At 33.9% G+C, this 23,653-nt stretch overlaps 1 protein-coding gene across 1 annotated transcript in view; it reads left to right on the forward strand.

Annotated features, from left to right (window-relative positions):
* The window catches only part of LOC148954678 (histone-lysine N-methyltransferase PRDM9-like), a 60,413-nt gene that overhangs the window by 13,952 nt on the left and 22,808 nt on the right, over positions 1 to 23,653 (forward strand). Inside the window, exon 3 of the mRNA XM_089087192.1 lies at positions 3,996 to 4,306. Within this exon, the coding sequence (XP_088943318.1) occupies positions 3,996 to 4,306 (311 nt within the window). The remainder of the gene's footprint in view (positions 1 to 3,995; positions 4,307 to 23,653) is intronic.

A 23,653-nucleotide genomic window follows, 5' to 3' on the forward strand; every position in this document is an offset into this window, starting at 1 on the left:
GCCAACTGTGGCCTGTAGGCGTGGCTAATAAAAAAAAAGAGAAATGAACATTAAGTGGCTATATCTGGTTTTTGGAAAACAGGGAAGGAGTGATCAGATTGAGCTGAAATTTTGAAGATAAGCTCCCGGGCCCTAGGAAAGCTTAACCTCTAAATTTCAGCCCAATCGGACAACGTTAAAGGGGGGCTGTGGTGGGAGGGTCGAAACTTCCGGCCCAGTTTACCCAATGAAGATAAAGTCGGAGGAGGATGAAATTTTGCACGTTTCTTAGTTTGAGCTTGGGCTACAAAATGCGATCACCGCCGTCTCTCTGCGACCTCTAGGACCGGAAATCGCTTAACATTGTGGTGGGTCGCCTCTTTAAAGAGGCACAAGTGTGCCTCCTTGATATTCAAAACCTAGAGTAATAGAAAATCAGACTCAAACCACAATTGCAGAAAGGTTTATCTTTACTCAGGGTTAAAACAGGTGTAAACTTAGGAAATGTCAAAAGGGCTTAGGAAACCTGAAGGTTTCATCTAAGACCTCAAAAACTCCCGCTTCTTCGACGTCACTTGATTCGTTGATTTCCTCAAACTTCAGCATCGAATTGTTAAAACTCTGAAACATTAATTATGATGGAACAAAGGTTTGACAATATATTCCACTCCCAGAAAAACATCCTCTAGTAACTAAGATGGACGAAAGCAACTGAAAGCCCATTATGTTTCTAGCTTTTGTTTTGACACAATTCATGACAATGAACACGCGCTCCACAAAAGCTATATATGTATATTATATATTTATGCCACAGCTGAGGGAGGGGGGCCATGGCTTGGGGATTCTGTACTCTCATCAAATTTTTAATTTTGATTCGGTTTTTTTTTTGCTTATATTTGAGTTGGGTTAGAAGCGCTGTAAATAATTTTCCCCAGACACCATCAACCGGCTCTGCCCACACTTACAATTAAGCTAGATAACCTTATCTTAATTTCTCTCTGATTCCAAACGCCTTCTCCTTGATTAAAACTTTGACCCTTTGTCACAACTCTACTTTTCAAAGTAATAAAAGACTTTAGCGTAAAGAGCGGGGAGTTGAGGAAGGACGGCGCCTTTTATATGCGGAATAATTTCTGTTCGTTTTAAGTTGTAATGTCGCTCCTTAGATTCAGTTAAAAAAAATTTTTGGCTCAAATTCGAATTTGGCTCAAAGTACATGAAAAATTAAAACGAAGTTTGCATATTGATTCTGACAAAGTATCCCCCCGTGTACGTTTTTTTGGAAATTCACCTCCAGAAACTCCGCTCCCAATGTGAATATTTCCCCGCACAAAATAACCACTCCCCCACCGAAAATAATTCCTTCGAAAAATGTCTGTATACTTCATAATAACCAATAAAATATGTAAGCAATAGCCAAAGTTCAAAGCTTTTAGCCATTGCCCCGTGGTCGTTGAGGGGTTAAGTTATCTTCAAAAACGTAGTTATTCAATATTTCGACTATTTTGAACCGAAATTGGCTAAAGAAGACCTTTCCCCAGGGGCCGTTGAGGATCGTGGTATCTCCAAAGGTATAGTTTTTTGGCCTTTCGACTATGCTGAACGATATGGCTATCTCAAAATTTCCATCAGATGATTTTAATAAAAAAGAATCGGGGGAGAGGGCCTAGTTGCCCTCCAATCTTTTTGGTCACCTAAAAAAGGACTCCAGAACTTTTAATATCCATTCGGACGAGTCCTATTCCGATATTTTAGGACCACTGGGGTCGATATGATCACCCTTGAGAAATAACAAACAAAGAAAAAAAAAATTAAATAAACCACGCATCCGTGATCTTTCTTCTGGGAAAAATACAAAATTCCATATTTTTGCAGATAGGAGCTAGAAACCTCTACAGTAGGGTTCTTTGATACGCTGAATCTGATGTTGTGATTTTTCTTTACCTTACTATGACTTTTAGGGGGCTTTTCCCTCTTTTTTCGCAAATCGGGCAAATTTTAACAGGCTCTTTAATAACTTATATATTTGGAATCAGCATAATAAGTCAATTGTTTTGATATATCCATTGGTATCAAAATGTCGTTTTTTTAAAGTTTCGGTTACTATTTCCGTTACTATTCGGTTCCTGGATGAGAAACAAGAAGGGGATAGCCACAGTCCAAGACACATTATAATTATGTTGTGGTCCAAGACTCCAAAAAAGGTAAATGAAAAAATAGATATAACAAATAGGATTTTTTTTTTTTGTTTCAAGCGAATTCGATTTCTACCCCAAAAATAGTGAGATTAGAAACATTATAGCCCAAAAAGCCACCCCGCGGTTTTTTAGAAACTTTTCCCGCGAAGTTGAAATACTAATAGCCCACTTGGCGGCAAACAGCCCAATCTGGCAACACAGATTGCAATTATTCGTTTTCTGGCATTCGAAACCTTATTGTTTGTGATTTTAAGCTGAATTTATTAAATACAGTTCAACTGATAACACGTGGAAAGTCAGTATCTGTAATTTCCGGCTACGTATTAGAACATAACAAATCTCCAATGATTTTGGTTTCTCTTTCCAGTGACATTCAAACTCTAGTGAATCATGAAAGAGTTTACTTTCAAGTCCCTATTTTGGGGGACGAGGATCCTTGAAAAAACTTTGCAGGGAGTTTCTCCCTTCAAAGAGAAGGGGCAAAGGTAGGCTTCCGTTTCATCAAAGGTACACTCGATGCTAAAATGATTCTGGGACGAAAATCATTTTTTTAGCATAAATTGGTTGGCTCCGTCAAAATCGAATCCAGGTCATAAGTAGACTATATTTTTAGCTATTAGTTGTTTGTGCCAAGTTCAAATTACAACTATCATGGTTATATGACAATAAGATGCAATGAATGTGACTACTTTTTGCTGACATAGCTAATAGCACTTGTTGTTAAGTGGATTGCTACCACTAACAGCTCAGTGCAGCACCAAGCCGTGTGAGTCCAACACAGCTGCACTCGGTCCTCCTCTGTCTCAATTTATTCAAAATTTCTTCTAAATCCTTTCTTACGTTATCTTCCCACCCCATTCGGGGATGACCTGCCATTCGTTTGATACTAGATGGATGGCTGAAAAGGACGATCTTTGGCACTTTTTACCACAGAACATGTCCTAGCCATCTCATCCTTTCTCTCATTATAGCCTTAAAAAATGAAATACAACCACATTTTTCGTACAACTTACTGTTTTAAATAAGGTCAGTCAAACGGGTACAAAAAACTATCTGTTGACAATTCCTCTAGAAAATATTTAACAAATCCTTCTGTTTTCCGAAGCACCCAAGTTTCTGAACCATGCTTGACCACTGTCATCACTGTGGCTTCTAATATTCTAATGTTAGTTTGCAGACTTACCTTCCTGTTCTTCCGAACGTTTTTCAACTGTGAAGAACACCCTAGGCCATGGCTATTCTACTTTAAAATCTTCACTGCATCCCCTATTTTTACTAGCAATACTACCTAGGTAAGTGGAGTCGTCCACTTGATTGGTCTCCTTGTTACCCAAGATCACCCTCGCCTTCATTTATTCCTAGTCTAAGGGGTTTAGTCTCCTTAACATTAATTTTCAAACCTATTCTTGCGCACTGAACTCTCAAAATTTCAAAAAAAAAATCGTTCATTTTGTCAATACTTTTATCTAGGAGATTCAAATCATCTACAATAGAAGTGAGGTTGACACTTAAATAAAACATTTGTTTTCTTGTTGGTACTCCCGATAATTTTTATATTAAACGGTCTCGTACAACAGCTTCATTTTCAAAATTTATGTTGACAGACTTTTTTCAGTTAAGATATAGGTCGTCACGATTACCACTTTTCGCTTGCTTAAATTGGACACACGGTTGTGTGTTAATGAAATTGGCTAAAAAACCCTGATCAAAATAAGGAATACACAAGGAATATACTATTTTCAGCTCTTGTAGAACTGTGTAATTTTAATCACTTTCAAGGAATTAAAACATTCTAAATCTCAAAATTTAAATTTCTAGCCTGCGTCTTTTGCCCTCTACAGTTAAATCATAAGCATCATCTCGAATGGACAAAATATGAATCTGGAGAGTGTCCAAAACACGGTAATTTAAAATGGAAAATTAATAAGATGTTAAAGAATCCATTGCAAGGAAGGGCGTTCCTCTCAATACCAGACGATTTGGTCGAACTTCGGTCTTCTGATATTTATGGTGCAGGACAAGGCATCTTTGCAAAAGTGAATATTGAAGCAAGAACTGTTTTTGGTCCATATGATGGTGTTCTCCTTGACAAGATTCCTAAAAATAGGATCTACACCTGGCAACTGTATGTAAGTAGGCCTACCCTCAAAATTTTAACTAATACATATGCATTTCATGGTTACAGCATTAGCTGCAACCTAGTGAAGAGCTATCCACAGCCCATAGTAACCAAAAGCTAAAAAACTCGTTTTGAAAAAAAACTGCCTAGTGAGAAAAAATTGCGATCTGACACTGATTCAAGAATGGTACTAATTATTTCGGTTAATCTTAAAAGCAAAAGTATATTGCAAAAAGAAATTTATGGTAATTTGGACAAAAAAGCCTGAAGCCCCTCGAAAATGGCGTCAGATCCAAATGAAAAATGCACCATTGAAATCAGCATGGTTGAAAACCTTGAATTGGGGAATTATAGTTCCCCATCTTGACCAACAAAGAAAATCATTTTTTGCATTGGTAGCATTGATGTGTCTCCTTTTTTTCTTTTTTCTTTTTCAGGGCTAGCGAGTTACCAGAGCATAATAGAGAGGTGTTTAATGGCTCATTTAAAAGCTATTTTTCATATCGATGCGATTTTTATAAATTCCACCATCTGACACTTTTGTGACATTTCTCGAGAGGTGGGGCTAGCGGGTTACCAGAACATCGTAGACAGACGTTTAACAGGTCATATTAAACCTATTGCTCATATCTACGTTCTTCTTATAAACTCTACCATCTGCAAAATCCAAATGGTACTAAAAACGGCACTTTTGGTGCCATGTCTCAAGTGGAAAATCTGGGGCTAGTGGGCTATGAGAATTTCTTAGAGAGATGTTTTATGAATCATTTGAAAGATATTACTCAACTCTACGTGTTTTTTATCAATTATACCATCCGGAAGTGCCATATAGAATTTGAAACGGCACTTTTGGTGCCACTTCTTAAGTGCAAAAGCTTGGAAGTATAAAACGGTACCATTGTAATAATTATGGTCCAAAACGTTAACTGGAGGTTTACAAGAACACCCTCCGCATACTCTTCCTCCCAACCTCCTTTGTAAGTTCCATTAGTCCGCTGGGAGAATTCGCTATGAACTCTTTGTCTTTAACACGGTCAGCCGACGTTGAGGCTTGAAGAATGATTTTCAAGATATAGAATTTTATTAAGAGGAAGAAATTCATAGAATAAGAAATAACTGAATTTCGAAATTCCAAATGACTATTCCTTGACGTAACCCCCTCCCCTCCTCCTGTTCGCAAAAGTTCAGCTTTACTAAACACAGTTTAATGTATTAGTAATAGCAATTTATTATCCAAAAAATACAGAGACAAAATCAATCGATAGCACACCAAAAGCGTCGCTTACGAGGATCTGCTACTAACAAAAAAGAAAAAACTAGAAGAAGAAAAAAAACAAGAATATTCAGTAATAAGCAGAAGGGGAAACTATGTACCGAAAAAACTTACATAACTAATTCATACACAATAAAACAACATATTATCATGATCCCGAAGCAAAACAAAAACAAAAACAAAAAAACAATTATTATCAATTTCAATCCATCAATCTCAATCTGTTTCGAAGGTATACTTACCAAACAACCCCAGACGTTTCTCAGATTTAAATTGACTAATGAGTAATTCCTTGGTACTTGGGATAAGCTTATTCCATAGCTTAGCACCTCTATAATTAACTGAAAAAGCAGTCCTACTTGGAACTAGGCGAGGAACCTCATTATATCCACTTGTCCGAGTTCCGTGACAATGAACGTTGGATCTTTCCCGAAATATTCCTGTAAAACAGTCTGAAAGGCACCCGTTACAACACGTGTACATAAAAACCAGGGTATAAAAATCATGCAATCCAGTTGCAGGCATTATATTAATTATACAGTACACTGACCTGACCGAACCCCGTTTTCCTATTCTACAAAATGATTTAATGGCACGACTCTGTAGTACATGTACTGGGCGAAGTATTGAGGGGAAAGTACCAAGCCCTACAGACGAACAGTATAAAATATACGGATGTGTCAGAGGAAAATACAATAACCGTAAAACATATAAAGGAATTTTTTATTTTATTTACAGATAATCCCTAAATTGCGCGATAATATTTTACTAATAGCTTTAACATGGGACTTAAATGATAAATCCTCATCAATAATAATCCCAAGGTACTTAACGAACCTCGACCGCTTAACAATTCCCTTCGGTGAAGATAATTCGGTAATCCAAGAATAATAAATTCATTGTATAATAATGTCAAGATAATGATTTGGAGACCATGCAAAGATAACAAAATTTGACTTACTTATATTTAGGTCAGGCTCGTTTACCTTCAACCATAGACATGTCTTGGTCATTGCTGCATTAGTTGTAGAGGTAAATAGTTGTTCAGTTGAAGGAATAAATATCAAAGTCAAATCATCAGCAAACAAGGGTGTAGTCATCCTGGACCCAAAAGGTGCAGGATCGACTCTTGCGAAAGCGTGACTGCTTGTTGGAGATCAGTAGCGATCATGGAGAGGTACTGGGCAAGGCTGCCCCTCCATCTGAACCGGAGGCTTCCATGGGGGTTCTTCCCCCGTGGAAGAACCCCCGTGTACAGCCATGTACTTCTAGCCATCTACAGGGGGATCGAAGTTGAAAAGGGTGCTGGCGGGTGCTTCTTCTGGCATGCACATTAAGTGGCCAAAACACCGTAGGGTTTTTACGGCGAGCTGACAAGAGTTAGGGGTCTGATCCATTAGTGTTAGCAGTCAGGTGTTTGAGACGAAATCATACCACTTGATCCCTTCGATTTGTTTTAGGAAGTGTGTTTGGGCCACATTTATGACATCATGAACAGAAGCAGCTGCCGGCCGTGTTTCAGCACCGTAGAGAAGGATCTGCATTACGATCGTGTTGTAGATTCACATTTTTGTTAGGTTGATGTTGGGCTTTGACCACACACACGGAATGGGATAATTGACCCATAATAGACGCGGCTTTAGCATTGCATGACTGGATTTCCATTTCGAATGAGCCGTTTATTTGAAGAAAATCCATTAAGGTGAAGTTACTGCTCTCTATTTTGGAGGCAGTCACGAAGCAGAGCCAAAGTAGCCACTCTTAGTCCATAAAAGTCACAATTCCGCAATAATATTTGGTCAACAGTGTAAAATGTCTTAATCAAATCTAGAAACAAACCAGCTACTCTAAGACTATTATCAAAAGCTCCATTAATTACCGAAGTTATATATGATAATGCCATCTCTGTAGTTCTACCCTTCCTGAACCCAAATTAAATTGGATTTAACAGTTTATGCAGTTCCAAATGATAATATATTCTAGTGTTAATACACTTTTCTAGAACACGAGAAGTATCAGGTAAGACCAAAATAGGCCAATAATTTCCAAGATCATTCTTATTATTGCCTTTAAAAATAGGAGTTATCCTAGCAACTTTCGAGCAATCAGGAAACCTTCCGTGTTTTAAACACACATTAATAAGGAAGTAAAAACATCAGCAATATATGGAAACTCTGTTTTTAACGCATGAAGATTAAGTGAATCACTACCGGCTGACGTACTTTTCATCCCAAAAATAAATTTCTCTTCTTCATCATGAGAGAGGGTTTTCATATACAAAGAAAAATCCATTGGAGTCTTCATAAAAAAAACTCTAAAGGTCATCAGAAGGTGCATGGCGGCAAGATAAATTAATGCCAATATTAGCAAGATGTTGAGGAAGAACATTACATACCTCTTCTGGTTTATTAGTTGGCAAACCATTCTGCATCGCCTTCATCGGGAGTTTTCTGTCGATATAACGCTTTTAGTTACTTTCCATGTTTTGGCAGGGTTACCACAAGTTTCAGTGAATTTATTTTCGTTTTTTTTTTTTTTTTTTTTAAAGGCATTAAGGGCATTCCTATAATCTTGATAAATTCTTGAAAATCAGATCATTTTCATTATTTAAGGAATTTTTATAAAGTTGATATTGTGTATTAATACAACGTAACAACCTAGGTGATAGCCATGGTTTCTTAGGATTATTTTTCCTTGGGCGCGAACGAGCCATAATACATGTCTTTGTCATCATCAAAATCAGTATATCATAAAATCTTTGAAAACTCATATTTATATCACAAGTAAGATCGACCAAGTTATCCCAATCGACTTCGACAATTTCCTGCTCAAACTTTCGATGGTTGCTCTGGTTAAACACGGTCATTGAACTCTTTGGAATGATTGGTGCTGACTTTGGGGGAATAAAAAACTCAAATATTGTTGCAATACCAAAATAATCTGATACATCCGTAATAATAACTCTTGGAGCTGAAAAATCTAAATTTGAATAAATATTGTCAATAAGCTTCGATGATGAGGTGGTGACTTGTGTGCATATATTAATAGTAGGAAATAAACCATATGACATACAAAGCTGTAAAAAAAAATCATACAAACGCTCGTATCAAGGTTCTGAGGTCAATATTAAAATCCCCGAGCATCATAAATGGATGCGAACCAGTTGATAATTTCTCAAGCTGCTTATCTAGAAGATTCATAAAGATTGGTATGGAGCCAGATGGCGGCCTATATAATATAGTAACAAATACATCTTTAGGTTTCAGCCTAAGCGGAAGAATAAATGGTTCAAATAACTTCTTACAAAAATTCAATATCGCTCCGAAAATATGCTGCATTTCTTCCATGTTGTCTGAACTGTCGAATCCTACTGAAAAATTTGTGTCCTGGAATTTGTAGGAGAGGGGAATTATGGGTCAGTCAGCCAGGTTTCAGTAAGGCCGAGAACCTGAAAAACAGAAAGTCACATATTTCATTTAAAAATTAAACGAAGAATTGATCCCTTGGCAATTAAGGTGGAAAACTTTAAGGCCTCTCGCATCACCATACTCAGATTGAATTTTATCTTTAGACAAATATTTCGAGCTAATAGATTTATATTGCCCTGCTATCCCAATGCCATAGCCCCGATGTAGCTGTTCCGTATATATACCTCCAAAATCTACATTAGAAGCTTCCAGATTATTAAGAAAGCTAAGGCTCTGGTAATCTTCATCATTATTACCCATTGTCGTTCAATTCCAACAGAACTTCGGTACATGGTTTCAATAATAAAAATAACAAATAGATACCAAAAAGAAAAACAAAAATAACCCAGTTCAAAACACTAATAAGAAAAAAAAGGCCATGAAAATATTGCCTATAACCCGTTTATCTATCAAGCTCCTAACGTAACGGCTCTCAACTTAGTAATTCACACGAACCCCAACATCATAAGATCACTTAAAAACTAATATAACAAAAATTCAATAAGTCTTAATCAACTAAAATACACATTTTACGGTATCAAAAGACCCTTGGCATTGTACCAAGGCATTTTAGCTACAGTGTTGTCTTTTTTGACACAAATATCAGGGGGTAAAGTAGGGACCACCCAGCATTTCACTCCTTTTTCCGTTAGACATTTACAGATACCCAGGAGTTCCTTGCGCACAATGCGAACAAGAGCCGTAACATCATCGCCAATAAAACATTCTTATACACATGGAAATGTTTCTCTTAAGTTTTTTTGAATTACTCAAAGTAGAAAATCGAACCTGTGTATTGTCCACTTTAATTTTTACAAACTTTTTAGAGCACTGAACAACACTAAAAGAAGTAAATCTCCGATATCAAATTGCACCACATTGCACCGACAATGCACCAGCACATCCGAAATAAGTGACACGCTAACTATGGAAGGGTTTCTACAGTTGTTTTTAACTAAAGTAAGGAGCGACATTAAAACTAAAAACGAACAGAAATTATTCCGTATGTGAAAGGGACTGTCCCCTCCTCAATGACTCACTCTTTGCGCTAAAGTTTGACTCTTTCTGACAACTCTATTTTTTAAAACAATTAAAAAAAACTTTAGCGTAAGGAGCGAGGCGTTGAGGAAAGGACAGCCCCTTTCATATACGGAATAATTTCTGTTCGGAATAACTGTTCGTTTACGGAATAACAGTACGTTTCCAATTTTAATGTCGCTCCTTACTTTCAGTTAAGGCAACTTGTTTTTTTATATGATTCAATCAAAGAATCAGCTTTTTATGGTGATCCTAAATATGTATTTGTTCATTAGTAATTAGTGCAGCTCTTGGTACACAAGAAAGTTCGTATAATTATAGAAAACACAAGGAAAACAACTTAATAAGGGGCAATTTCGGTAAAAATATGCCATCAACTTTTGCTTGCATGTCGCCATCTATACTTTTTAAAATGTATATAAACTACTACTACTACTACCAACAACTTAACGCACCAAGCCGCCTGAGGCCAACACCGCTACGCACGCTTCTCCTCCACCCCAATATATTCAAAGCCTCTCTTTTTACACCCGCCCACGAAGTTCCCATTTCCTTTAAATGTTTCTTTATGACGTCCTCCCACCCCAGACGAGGACGACCTGCCTTCCGTTTAGCCCTAGACAGGTTGGCCGAAAAGAACAATCTTGGGCAATATGTCATCCTTTATCCACAAAACGTGCCCTAGCCACCTCAACCTTTCTTTCATTATAGCCCTGGAGAGTAGTATTGAACCATATTTTTCGTGTAGCCTATTGTTTGACATACGGTCAGTCAGCCCGGTACCCAGAACAATCCTTAAGCAATTTATCTGGAAAACATCTAGAAAATCTTCATCCGCTTTTCGGAGCGTCCATGCTTCACAGCCATATTTGACCACTATCATCACTGTAGCTTCTAATATTCTAATCCTGGTTTGCAGACTTATATTACTATTCTTCCAAACTTTTTTTAACTGCGAAAAAACACCCTGAGCCTTGGCTATTCTATTTTTAACATCTTCACTGCTCCCACCATCATTACTAATGATACTAACAAGGTGAGTGAGACTGCCCACCTGATCAATCTTTCGTTCTCTTACGTCATCTTTTCACCTTTTCACTTCCTCCCAGCCTTAGTGGCTTAGTCTTTTTGAAATTAATTTTCAAACTTATTCCAGCACTTTCAACTCGCAAAACCTCTAAAAGTTGATTTATTTTGATAAAACTTTCATCTAGGATGCTTAAATCATTAGTATAATCTTAGTCCAGGAGACTTTTTCCTCCCCATTTGATTCCGTGGTCTCCCATTGCCTTTCCTGTGCTCCTTAAGACAAAGTTCATCAAAATAATCCATATAATGGGAATAGAACACAACCCTGCTTAACTCCTGATTTAATATAAAACCAGATGCTAACGTCATTTCCTACCTTAACCGCAGCAGTATTATTTTCGTACATAGCACTAATCACTTTAATGTATTTGTCTGGTATACCATATAAGGATAAAACCTTTACTAAAGCTCTTCTATCAACAGAATCAAACGCTTGCTCATAATCTATAAAACTGCGGACCAAAGGTGTTTGAAGACTCAGACACTTCTCAATTATTAGCCTAAGAGTGAAAATTTGGTCGATACATCCTCTACCTTTTCTAAAACCGCACTGTTCTTCTCTTAAAACTTGTCAACGGTATCTCTCAGTCTAAAAAGTATCATATTACTAAGTAATTTACTACCTACAGAGACCAGACTAATGCTTCGATAATTACCACACTCACTTTTATCACCTTTCTTATAAAGGGGCTTAAATAAGGTTTTCCTAAAATCGTTAGGTACCTCCCCTTTTTCAAAAATCATAATCATAATCTTCAGTAACTTATTTCTAATCTGAAAGCCACCATATTTAAGAAACTCATTTACCACTTTCTCAGCACCTGGGGCCTTATAATTTTTTAGTCCTTTTAGTACTGTCGCTAATTCCTCCTCAAAAAACAAATCTTCCTTCACATTCAAGGTATCACAACTTTTTCATTTTCCTCTATATCTTTTCCTGCAACTCTGTCTTGGTTAAGCAAATTCTCAAAAAGTACGGCCTACCTCTCTTTAGTTTTTTCCTTATCGCTAATTGCGCTCCCATTCCTATCTTTAACTGGGCCAAGTCCAGATTAACTACTCCCTCTCAATTTAGGTTATTTGAAAAAAGTGATGATTTTATGTTGGCTGCAGGTACCCAGGTCGCCCATGGTAACCTTACCTAAATGAATCTAACTTAAAAGTAGTTAACTTAATGTTATACATATCTACTTACGAAAAAAAATTATACCTTGAAAAAATGATTCATTTGAAAAATGTATCAAAACAACTTGGAAGTAGACCTCTGTTTATCGATATATTAAAAATATCCTCAGGAAAAATAATTGTCCATTTAAAAATACATCCATACAAAAAATATATATTGGGAAAACGGTTAATTTAAAAAATATAACCAAACCGACATGGAAGTAAACCTCTGTTTACCGATATATTAAAAATATCCTCATTAAAAATAATTGTCCATGGGAAAATATATCCCTAAAAAAAATATATCTTGGGAAAATGACTCATCTGAAAAATATAACTAACGCAACTTGGAAGTAGACCTCTGTTTATCTTTATATTCAAAATACCCACGTGAAAAGTAATTGCCCATTGAAAAATATATCCAATAAAAAATATATATTTGGAAAAATGATTTATTTGAAAAATATACCCATAAAAAGTCGTAAGTAGACCTCTGTTTATAAGTATATTAAAAATATCTTCCTGAAAAATAATTACCGATGGAAAAAATATATCCATGAAAAAAATATATCTAGGAACAATGATTAATTTGAAAATATAACCAAAACAACTTAGAAGTAGACCTCTGCGTATCGATATATTAGCTTTTAGAAAGCATAGGGGTTTTGAACCATACTCACATTAATTTATGCTCATTTCGAGTTTGACTCTAATATTTATTTTAATTTTTGTTCGTTTTGGGTTTCATTTATTTATTGATACTGATTTGGGGTAGTTGTATGCTTGGTAGATTATATGATAGTCCGGACATCAGGTGTCGAAAATGTGAACCATACCACGACGGAATGGGGATGCTACGAGAATTAGCCTACCCTGCACCTCCTAAATTGACCATGCGGATTCAAAAATACCAATGGCACTTGCTTGTGAGTGGTGGAACACTCCGAAACTTGACATTTTATTATATTTTGGTGTTTCATGCAAGAAAATGCATGTTCCACAAAGTTTAAGGTGCAGTTTTCCGCTCAAATAGAAATGCCTAGAAGCCATAGAATGTTTTCATAACAAACTAACACGATTAGTTACAAAAAATGGCAGAGTTTAAAAAAATGGCAAAACTATATGAGTCTTGAACAGTCTTGGAAAGTATAAACAAAATCAAATTGAATATTAGCTATATAATGATATTAATTGTTGACAGATCCATCAGTTCAAGATTTTTTTTCACTGTAATTTTTATTTTCATTTTCAATGCTGTAAGAACTGGAAAATAATAAATTTTTTAATATACGATTAATTCGTTTTCGGTGAAGCACCAATGACGCAGAAGGCTTTAGGTTTCTAGAGTTAAAGAAGGGGGGAGTATCCAAATATTGCTTGTAGAGAAACTATATTTGTCTTGACCAATCTTGAAAAGAACTAATAAATTAAACTGAATTTTTGATGCATAATGATATTAATTGCTAAAAGCTCATCTGTCCAAAATTTTACTGTAATTTTAATATTTATTTTCAATATTAAGTACAAAATAAAAAATTTGTAATATAATTTGTTTTCCGTAAAACGCTAATCACGCAGTAGGTTTTAGGCTTCTGCAGTGAGACGATACCCAAACTCTTGTTTGTAGTTATTTTTACTCGATTCAAACTTGATTTGCATATTCAATTTAAGTTTCACTCGTTTTAAGATTTATTCATTTACATTAACATATATAGTATGTTTGTTCGCATTGATTGTTTTTTAATTTCTCTTTGTTTCAAGTTTTATTTATACTTTAACAGTAAAAAATATTTGTTTTCTTTTTAGGATTCATTTTCATGTTCAATCCAATCGTTAGTCGCTTTTTGATCTATTTATTCATTTATGTTATTACCTGTTGTATGCTCCGTGATATAACTGTTCGTTGAAATTCTACTTGTTTTGTGCATCATGTATTTTGCAATAGTAATTTCGGGTCGGGTTTTTTTGGAAATTAAGAAGGGAATGTCATCACCTGTTGTGTAGGTTAAAAATTCCTTTAAATTTATATGAAAAACATATTTTTAGTAAAGTTTTTTTTTTAATTAATTTTTGTTCTTTTTTAATGAAAAAAGTTTCAAGTTTTTATGGCATGGAGGGGGGGCAGCTTACTGTCCGATTATTCTTGACTTTCAAAAACGGATCTAGAACTTTCAATTTAAATCGAATGAGGCTTTTTTCAAAGTCTATACGATTACCTCTTTGATAAAAACCTTATATATGAAAAATAATTCAAATTCAAATTAATTTATTTAACATAAAAAAATACAAACAAATTTACAGCGGCCATCTACAAAAACCCGAAGGTTTGTTTACGATGGCTGCAAATCCATTATTATAAAGCTCTACATCCACATAAAAACTATCTCTTTACGGGGAAAAATCAGCACTTGAACTGAATCAACATAAAGAACATATCCTAGTCTAAAAGGATTACACTCTAGAAATCGCAAGTGAGAAATATCACATATCATCCTTAAAGCATAAACTCAAAAAAAAAAAAAAGAAAAAAAAGCATTAAAAAAAAAAATAAAAAAAGAGATACATCTAAATAAATCAACTATGACAATATAAATAAGTATCAGCTAGGCTATAGAGCCGACTCCGTGCGCTTTGGAAGGTAATTTCGCGAAAATGCGACCATTATCTGTCCAAACAATTTTCATACCAAACATTAATCAAATTCAAAAATCTAATCATTCAGATTATAACCCAAAAGGTAACGCTTCAATCTACTCTTGATCTGGCTTACATTATCAGCATCTATAATAGCGTCTGGGAGGAAATTCCACACCCCCGGTCCCGCAAAACGAAGCACAAACGCAGCACGATGAGTATTCCAGAGCTCCGATGCGAGGTCATTTACATTTCTAGTCTCATAACAGTGATAACATGAATTAGCTTTAAAATTTCCCAAAATACCTCCGGTGAACACTTATTCAAACATTGATAAATAAAAATTGCTAACTGGTAATCCCGTAACTGATAAATATTTAAAATTTTCAAACTTGTAAAGCAATTCAACGTGCTATTTTCAAACTGAATGTAATTACCTAAAATACGAACTATTTTATTCTGTAAAATTTGGACCTTTCTAAAACTTGAAATAGAACTACTAGTCCATAGCATGCAACCATATGATAAATAAAGGATATGATAATAGACAGCTTGCATAACTTGTGGACAGCAATTGACAACAATGAATGGATTGAAAACATAGCTCCAATAAGGGGGTTTAGACCATTTCACTCGCTGACAGAAATGGATCACGACTGTTTGGAATTGACCTTAATAGAAATTTGTGTGCCAAAGCAATTTTGCATCTATCACAGAGTATGTATTTTAACCTTATAATTGGATAATTATAATAGATTTCCTATGTGTTCAACCCATACAAAACCCCTTCCCATAAGTTATAAACCCCCCTTAATAAGTTATGCCCCACGGCATTGCTTACAACGCCTACCCCTGGGCCTTGGTGGGCTGAGTTGACACCGGAGTTTTTTGTTATCAGAACTTTGAACTATTTTAACAAAATGTATATCTCAAAATTTTTATCTGATACATTTAGGGCGTGGAGGAGGGAGAGGGGCTAGTTGCCCTTCAATCTCTTTTGACTCTTAAAAAGTGAACAAGAACTTTCAATTTTCAATCAAATGAGCCTTTTCTAAAGTTTATACGAGCATCCATTCCATAAGAAATAATATGAAGGATTCGGAGAATTCTTTAATTACAACCCTTGCCCTGAGGGCTTTGGGGGAGTTGTAATCCTCAAAGACCTAATTTCCAGAACTTAAAACTACGTTTAATAAAATGGCTGTCTTAAAATTTTGATTGGATGTGTTTGGGGAAAAGGTGGGCGTGAGAGGGGGGTTAGTTGCCCTTAAATCACTTTCAACTATTAAAAAGGGCACCAGCCCTTTGAATTTCCAATGGGATAAGCCTGTTTTGAAGTTTCTACGACAACGCCTTCTATAAAAACCTTATATGCCCCCTGGGCATAACTTAAAATCCTTGCCCTAAGGGTTGTAGTGGATTGTCCTCCTCAAAAACATATTTTCAATCTGGAAATCAAATACGTTGAACAAAATGGCTATCTCAAAATTTTGATTGGATGTTTTTGGGTGAATGATGGACGTGGTGGGGGGCTAGTTGGCCTCCAATCACTTTCAAATATTAAGAGGGGCATTAGCTCTTTGAATTTCCAATTGAATGTGCCTGTTTTGAAGTTTCTACGACAACGCCTTCTATAAAAACCTTATATGCCCCCAGGGCATAACTTAAAACTCTTGCCCTGAGGGTTGTGGGGGAGTGTCCTCCTCAAAAATATATTTTCTATTTGGAAATCAATTACACTGAAAAAATGGCTATCTCAAAATTTTGATTGGATGTGTTTGTGGAAATGATGGGTGTGGAGGGGGGGGGGGCTAGTTGCACTCCAATCACTTTCGACTATTAAAAATAGCACTAGCCCTTTAATTTTCAATCGAATGAACCTGTTTTGAAGTTTCTATGACAACGCCTTCTATAAAAACCTTATATGCCCCCAGCGCATAACTTAAAGCCCTTGCCCTGAGGGTTTTGGGGGAGTGTCCTCCTCAAAAATATATTTTCTATGTGGAAATCAACTAAGCTGAACAAAAGGATTATCTGAAAATTTTGATTGGATGTGTTTGGTTAAATTATGAGCGTGGGGGGTAAGGGGGGTAGTCACGCTCGCTAGTTACAATCACTTTCGACTATTAAAAAGGGCACTAGCCCTTTAATTTCCAGTCGAATGAGCCTGTTTTTAAGTTTCTACGACAACGCCTTCTATAAAAACCTTATATACCCCCAGGGTATAACTTAAAACCCTTGCCCTGAGGGTTGTGGGGGAGTTTCCTCCTCAAAAACATATTTTCTATCTGGAAATCAGCTACGCTGAACAAAATGGCTATCTCAAAATGTTGATTTGATGTGTTTGGGGAAATGATGGGCGTGGGAGGGGGGATGGGGCTAGTTACACTCCAATCACTTTCGACTATTAAAAAGGGCACTAGCCCTTTATTTCCAATCGATTGAGCCTGTTTTGAAGCTTCTACGACAACGCCTTCTATAAAAACCTTATATGCCCCTAGGGTATAACTTAAAACCCTTGCCCTGAGGGTTGCGGGGGAGTGTCCTCCTCAAAAATATATTTTCTATCTGGAAATCAACTACGCTGAAAAAATGGCTATCTCAAAAGTTTGATTGGATGTGTTTGGGGAAATGATGGGCGTGAGGGGGGGCTAGTTGCCCTCCAATCACTTTCGACTATTAAAAAGGGCACTAGCCCTTTAATTTCCAATCGAATGAGCCTGTTTTGAAATTTCTACGACAACACCTTCTGTAAAAACCTTATATGCCCCCAGGGCATAACTTAAAACCCTTGCCGTGAGGGTTGTGGGGGAGTGTACTCCTCAAAAATATATTTTCAATCTGGAAATAAACTACGCTGAACAAAAATGGCTATCTCAAAATTTTGATTGGATGTGTATGGGGGAATGATGGGCGTAGGGAGGGGGGGGGGCTAGTTGCCCTCCAATAACTTTTGACTATTAATAAGGGCACTATCCCTTTGAATTTCCAATCGAATCAACCGGTTTTGAACTTTCTATGACAACGCCGTGTCCTCCTCAAAAGTATATTTTCTTTCTGGAAATCAACTACGCTGAACAAAATGGCTATCTCAAAATTTTGATTGGATGTGTTTGGGGGAATGGTGGGCATGGGGGGCGGCTTGTTGCCCTCCAATCATTTTCGACTATTAAAAAGGGTACTAGAACTTTCAATTTCCAATCGAATGATCCCCCTTTGAAGTTTCTAAGACGACCCCTTCCATATGAAGTGCCTCTGGGAAAAAAATAAATAAATAATAATAAATAATAAAACATTGGAGCCGTATGGTCTTTACTATAGACAAAGCTACAGCGTTGCCTCTGATATTAAAAATATCATCCGGAAAAATAATTACCCATGGAAAAATATATCCATGAAAAAATATATATCTTGGGAAAACGATTCATTTGAAAAATATAACTAAAACGACTTGGAAGTAGACCTCTGTTTATCGATATATTAAAAATATCCTCATGAAAAATAACTACCCATTGAAAAATACATCCATGAAAAAAAAATGTATCTTGGGAAAATGAATCATTTGAAAAATATAACTAAAACAACTTGGAAGTCGCCAATTGTTTAATGATAGAATACAAGTTTCTTCATGAAAAAATGCTTGCCCATGGAAAAATATATCCATGAAAAAAATATATCTTGGGAAAATGACTCATGTAAAAAATATAATCAAAACAACTGATAAGTAGACCTTTGTTTATCGGTAAATAACAAATACCATCATGAAAAGTAATTACCCATGGAAAAATATATCCATGAAAAAAAAAATTATTCATTTGAAAAATATACCCAAAACATCTTGAAAGTCGACCTTGTTTTTTTCAAAATATCAAATGTGTCATTAAAAATACTATGTTGCATGAAATAAAATGAGGAAATATGCAGTGGTGTTGGTCAAATTGTATTATTTCATTCAATAATTAAATTCTTTATTCAAAATACGAAATATTTTATTCAAAGTACTATGTTGTTTGAAATAAAATAAAGGAAATGTGCAATGGTGTTGCAAAAATTGTGCTGTTTCATGAAATATGCAAATGCATAATTCAAAATACCAAATATTTTGATCAAAATACTATGTTGTTTGACATAAAATGAGGAAATGTGTAATGGTGTTGCTCAAATTGTATTGTTTCAAGAAAAAAGTAAATGCTTTATCCAAAATGCCAAATATTTTATTCGAAATGTTATGTTGCTTGAAATAAAATGTGGAAATATGTAATGGTGTTGGTCAAATTGTATTCTTTTATGCAATAAGCAATTCTTTATTCAAGATACCAAATATTTTATTCGAAACATTATGTTGCTAAAAAAAAATGTGGAAATATGTAATGGTGTTGGTCAAATTGTATTGTTTTATGCAATAAGCAATTCTTTATTCAAGATACCAAATATTTTATTCGAAATATTATGTTGCTTGAAATAAAATGTGGAAATATGTAATGGTGTTGGTCTAATTGTATTGTTTTATGCAATAAGCAATTCTCTATTCAAGATACCAAATATTTTATTCGATATATTATGTTGCTTGAAATGAAATGTGGAAGTATGTAATGGTGTTGGTCAAATTGTATTGTTTTATGCAATAAGCAATTCTCTATTCAAGATACCAAATATTTTATTCGAAATATTATGTTGCTTGAAATGAAATGTGGAAATATGTAATGGTGTTGGTCAAATTGTATTGTTTTATGCAATAAGCAATTCTTTATTCCAGATACCAAATATTTTATTCAAAATATTATATTCCTTGAAATAAAATGTGGAAATATGTAATGGTGTTGGTCAAATTATATTGTTTTAGGCAATAAGAAATTCTTTATTCAAGATACCAAATATTTTATTCAAAAAATTATGTTGCTTGAAATAAAATGTGGAAATATGTAATGGTGTTGGTCTAATTGTATTGTTTTATGCAATAAGCAATTCTCCATTCAAGATACCAAATATTTTATTCGAAATATTATGTTGCTTGAAATAAAATGTGGAAATATGTAATGGTGTTGGTCAAATTGTATTGTTTTATGCAATAAGCAATTCTTTATTCAAGATACCAAATATTTTATTCGAAATATTATATTCCTTGAAATAAAATGTGGAAATATGTAATGGTGTTGGTCAAATTGTATTGTTTTATGCAATAAGAAATTCTTTATTCAAGATACCAAATATTTTATTCGAAAAATTATGTTGCTTGAAATAAAATGAGGAAATATGTAATGGTGTTGGTCAAATTGTATTGTTTTATGCAATAAGCAATTCTTTATTCAATATACCAAATATTTTATTCGAAATATTATGTTGCTTGAAATAAAATGTGGAAATATGTAATGGTGTTGGTCAAATTGTATTGTTTTATGCAATAAGCAATTCTTTATTCAAGATACCAAATATTTTATTCGAAATATTATGTTGCTTGAAATAAAATGTGGAAATATGTAATGGTGTTGGTCTAATTATATTGTTTTATGCAATAAGAAATTCTTTATTGAAGATACCAAATATTTTATTTGAAAAATTATGTTGCTTGAAATAAAATGTGTTGCTTGAAATAAAATGTGGAAATATGTAATGTTGTTGGTCAAATTGTATTGTTTTATGCAATAAGCAATTCTTTATTCAAGATACCAAATATTTTATTCGAAATATTATATTCCTTGAAATAAAATGTGGAAATATGGAATGGTGTTGGTCAAATTATATTGTTTTATGCAATAAAAAATTCTTTATTCAAGATACCAAATATTTTATTTGAAAAATTATGTTGCTTGAAATAAAATGTGTTGCTTGAAATAAAATTTGGAAATATGTAATGGTGTTGGTCAAATTGTATTGTTTTATGCAATAAGCAATTCTTTATTCAAGATACCAAATATTTTATTCGAAATATTATGTTGCTTGAAATAAAATGTGGAAATATGTAATGGTGTTGGTCTAATTGTATTGTTTTATGCAATAAGCAATTCTCTATTCAAGATACCAAATATTTTATTCGAAATATTATGTTACTTGAAATAAAATGTAGAAATATGTAATGGTGTTGGTCAAATTGTATTGTTTTATGCAATAAGCAATTCTTTATTCAAGATACCAAATATTTTATTCGAAATATTATGTTGCTTGAAATAATATGTGGAAATATGCAATGGTGTTGGTAAAATTGTATTGTTTTATGCAATAAGCAATTCTTTGTTCAAGATACCAAATATTTTATTCGAAATATTATGTTGCTTGAAATAAAATGAGGAAATATGTAGTGGTGTTTGTCAAATTGTATTGTTTTATGCAATAAGCAATTCTTTATTCAAGATACCAAATATTTTATTCAAAGTACTATGTTTTTTTAAAATAAAATTAAGAAATGTGTAATGTTGTTGTTAAAATTGTGTTGTTTCATGAAATATGCAAATGCTTAATTCAAAATACCAAATATTTTCTTCGAAATACTATGTTGCTCAAATTGTATTGTTTCATGAAATAAGTAAATGCTTTATCCAAAATACCAAATATTTTATTCGAAATACTATGTTGCTTGAAATAAAATGCGGAAAATTGCAATGGTGTTGGTCAAATTGTATTTTTTATGCAATAAGCAATTCTTTGTTCAAGATACCAAATATTTTATTCAAAATATTATGTTGCTAGAAATAAAATGTGGAAATATGTAATGGTGTTGGTCAAATTGTATTGTTTTATGCAATAAGCAATTCTTTATTCAAGATACCAAATATTTTATTCGAAATATTATGTTGCTTGAAATAAAATGTGAAAATATGTAATGGTGTTGCTCAAATTGTATCATTTCATTAAATAATTAAATTCTTTGTTTCAAAATACCAAATATTTCATTCAAAATACTATCTTGTTTGAAATAAAATGTGGAAATATGCAATGGTGTTGGTCAAATTGTATTGTTTTATGCAATACGCAATTCTTTATTCAAGATACCAGATATTTTATTCGAAATATTTTGTTACTTGAAGTAAAATGTGGAAATATGTAATGGTGTTGGTCAAATTGTATTGTTTTATGCAAGAAGCGATTCTTTATTCAGGATATCAAATATGTTATTCGAAATATTATGTTGCTTGAAATAAAATGTGGAAATATGTAATGGTGTTGCTCAAATTGTATTATTTCATTAAATAATTAAATTCTATATTAAAAATGCCAAATATTTTATTCAAAATACTATGTTGTTTGAAATAAAATGAGGAAATGTGCAATGCTGTTGCAATAATTATGTTGTTTCATGAAACATGCAAATGCTTAATTCAAAATACCAAATATTTTGATCGAAATACTATGTTGTTTGACATAAAATGGGGAAATGTGTAATGGTGTTCCTCAAATTGTATTGTTTCATGAAATAAATAAATCCTTTTCCCAAAATACCAAATATTTTATTCGAAATACTATGTTGTTTGAAATAAAATGCGGAAAAATGCAATGGTGTTGGTCAAATTGTATTGTTTTATGCAATACGCAATTCTTTATTCAAGATACCAAATATTTTATTCGAAATATTATGTTGCTTAAAATAAAATGTGGAAATATGAAATGTTGTTGCTCAAATTTTATCGTTTTATTAAATAAGGAAATGCTTTATTCAAAATACCAAATACTTTATTCGATATACTATATTGCTTGAAATAAAATGAGGAAATATGCGTTGGGGTTGCTCAAAATGTATTGTCATAGGCAGCGCAATCGCACTTCTTAAGTAAAGAACGATGTTGGCACAATGTATTATTTATTATTTTTTCCTTTAGACCAGGGCACTTCTTATCGGAGGAGTTGTCGTAGAAACTTCGAAAAGGGCTCATTCAATTGGAAATTAAAGTTTCTTGTGCACTTTTTAATAGTCGAAAGTAATTGCTAGGCAACTAACACCCCTTCCACGCCCACCATTTCTCCAAACACATCCAATCAAAATTTTGAGATAGCCATTTTGTTCAGCGTAGTTGATTTACACATATAAATTATGTTTTTGACGAGGACACTCCTCCACAGCCCTCAGGGCAAGGGTTTTAAGTTTCGCCCTGGGGGCATATAAGGTTTTTATAGAAAGCGTTGTCATAAAAACTTCAAAAAATACTCATTCGATTGGAAATTCAAAAGGCTAGTGCCCTTTATACTAGTCGAAAATGTTTGGAAGGCAACTTACCCCTCTCTGATGCCCAGCTTTTCCCCAAACACATTGAATAAAATATTTGGTATCTTAAATAAAGAATTGCTTATTGCATAAAACAATACAATTTGACCAACACCATTACATATTTCCACATTTTATTTCAAGCAACATAATATTTCGAATAAGATATTTGGTATCTTGAATAAGGAATTGCTTATTGCATAAAACAATACAATTTGAATAACACCATTACATATTTCCACATTTTATTTCAAGCAACATAATATTTCGAATAAAATATTTGGTATCTTGAATAAAGAATTGCTTATTGCATAAAACAATACAATTTGACCAACACCATTACATATTTCCACATATTATTTCAAGGAACATAATATTTCGAATAAATTATTTGGTATCTTGAATAAAGAATTGCTAATTGCATAAAAAAATAAAATTTGACCAATACCATTACATATTTCCACATTTTATTTCAAGCAACATAATATTTCGAAT

The sequence above is a fragment of the Artemia sp. Qi Xiang Cuo genome, chromosome 3 (assembly GCF_049724085.1).
Source record: "Artemia sp. Qi Xiang Cuo chromosome 3, ASM4972408v1, whole genome shotgun sequence".
Taxonomy (NCBI): domain Eukaryota; kingdom Metazoa; phylum Arthropoda; class Branchiopoda; order Anostraca; family Artemiidae; genus Artemia; species Artemia sp. Qi Xiang Cuo.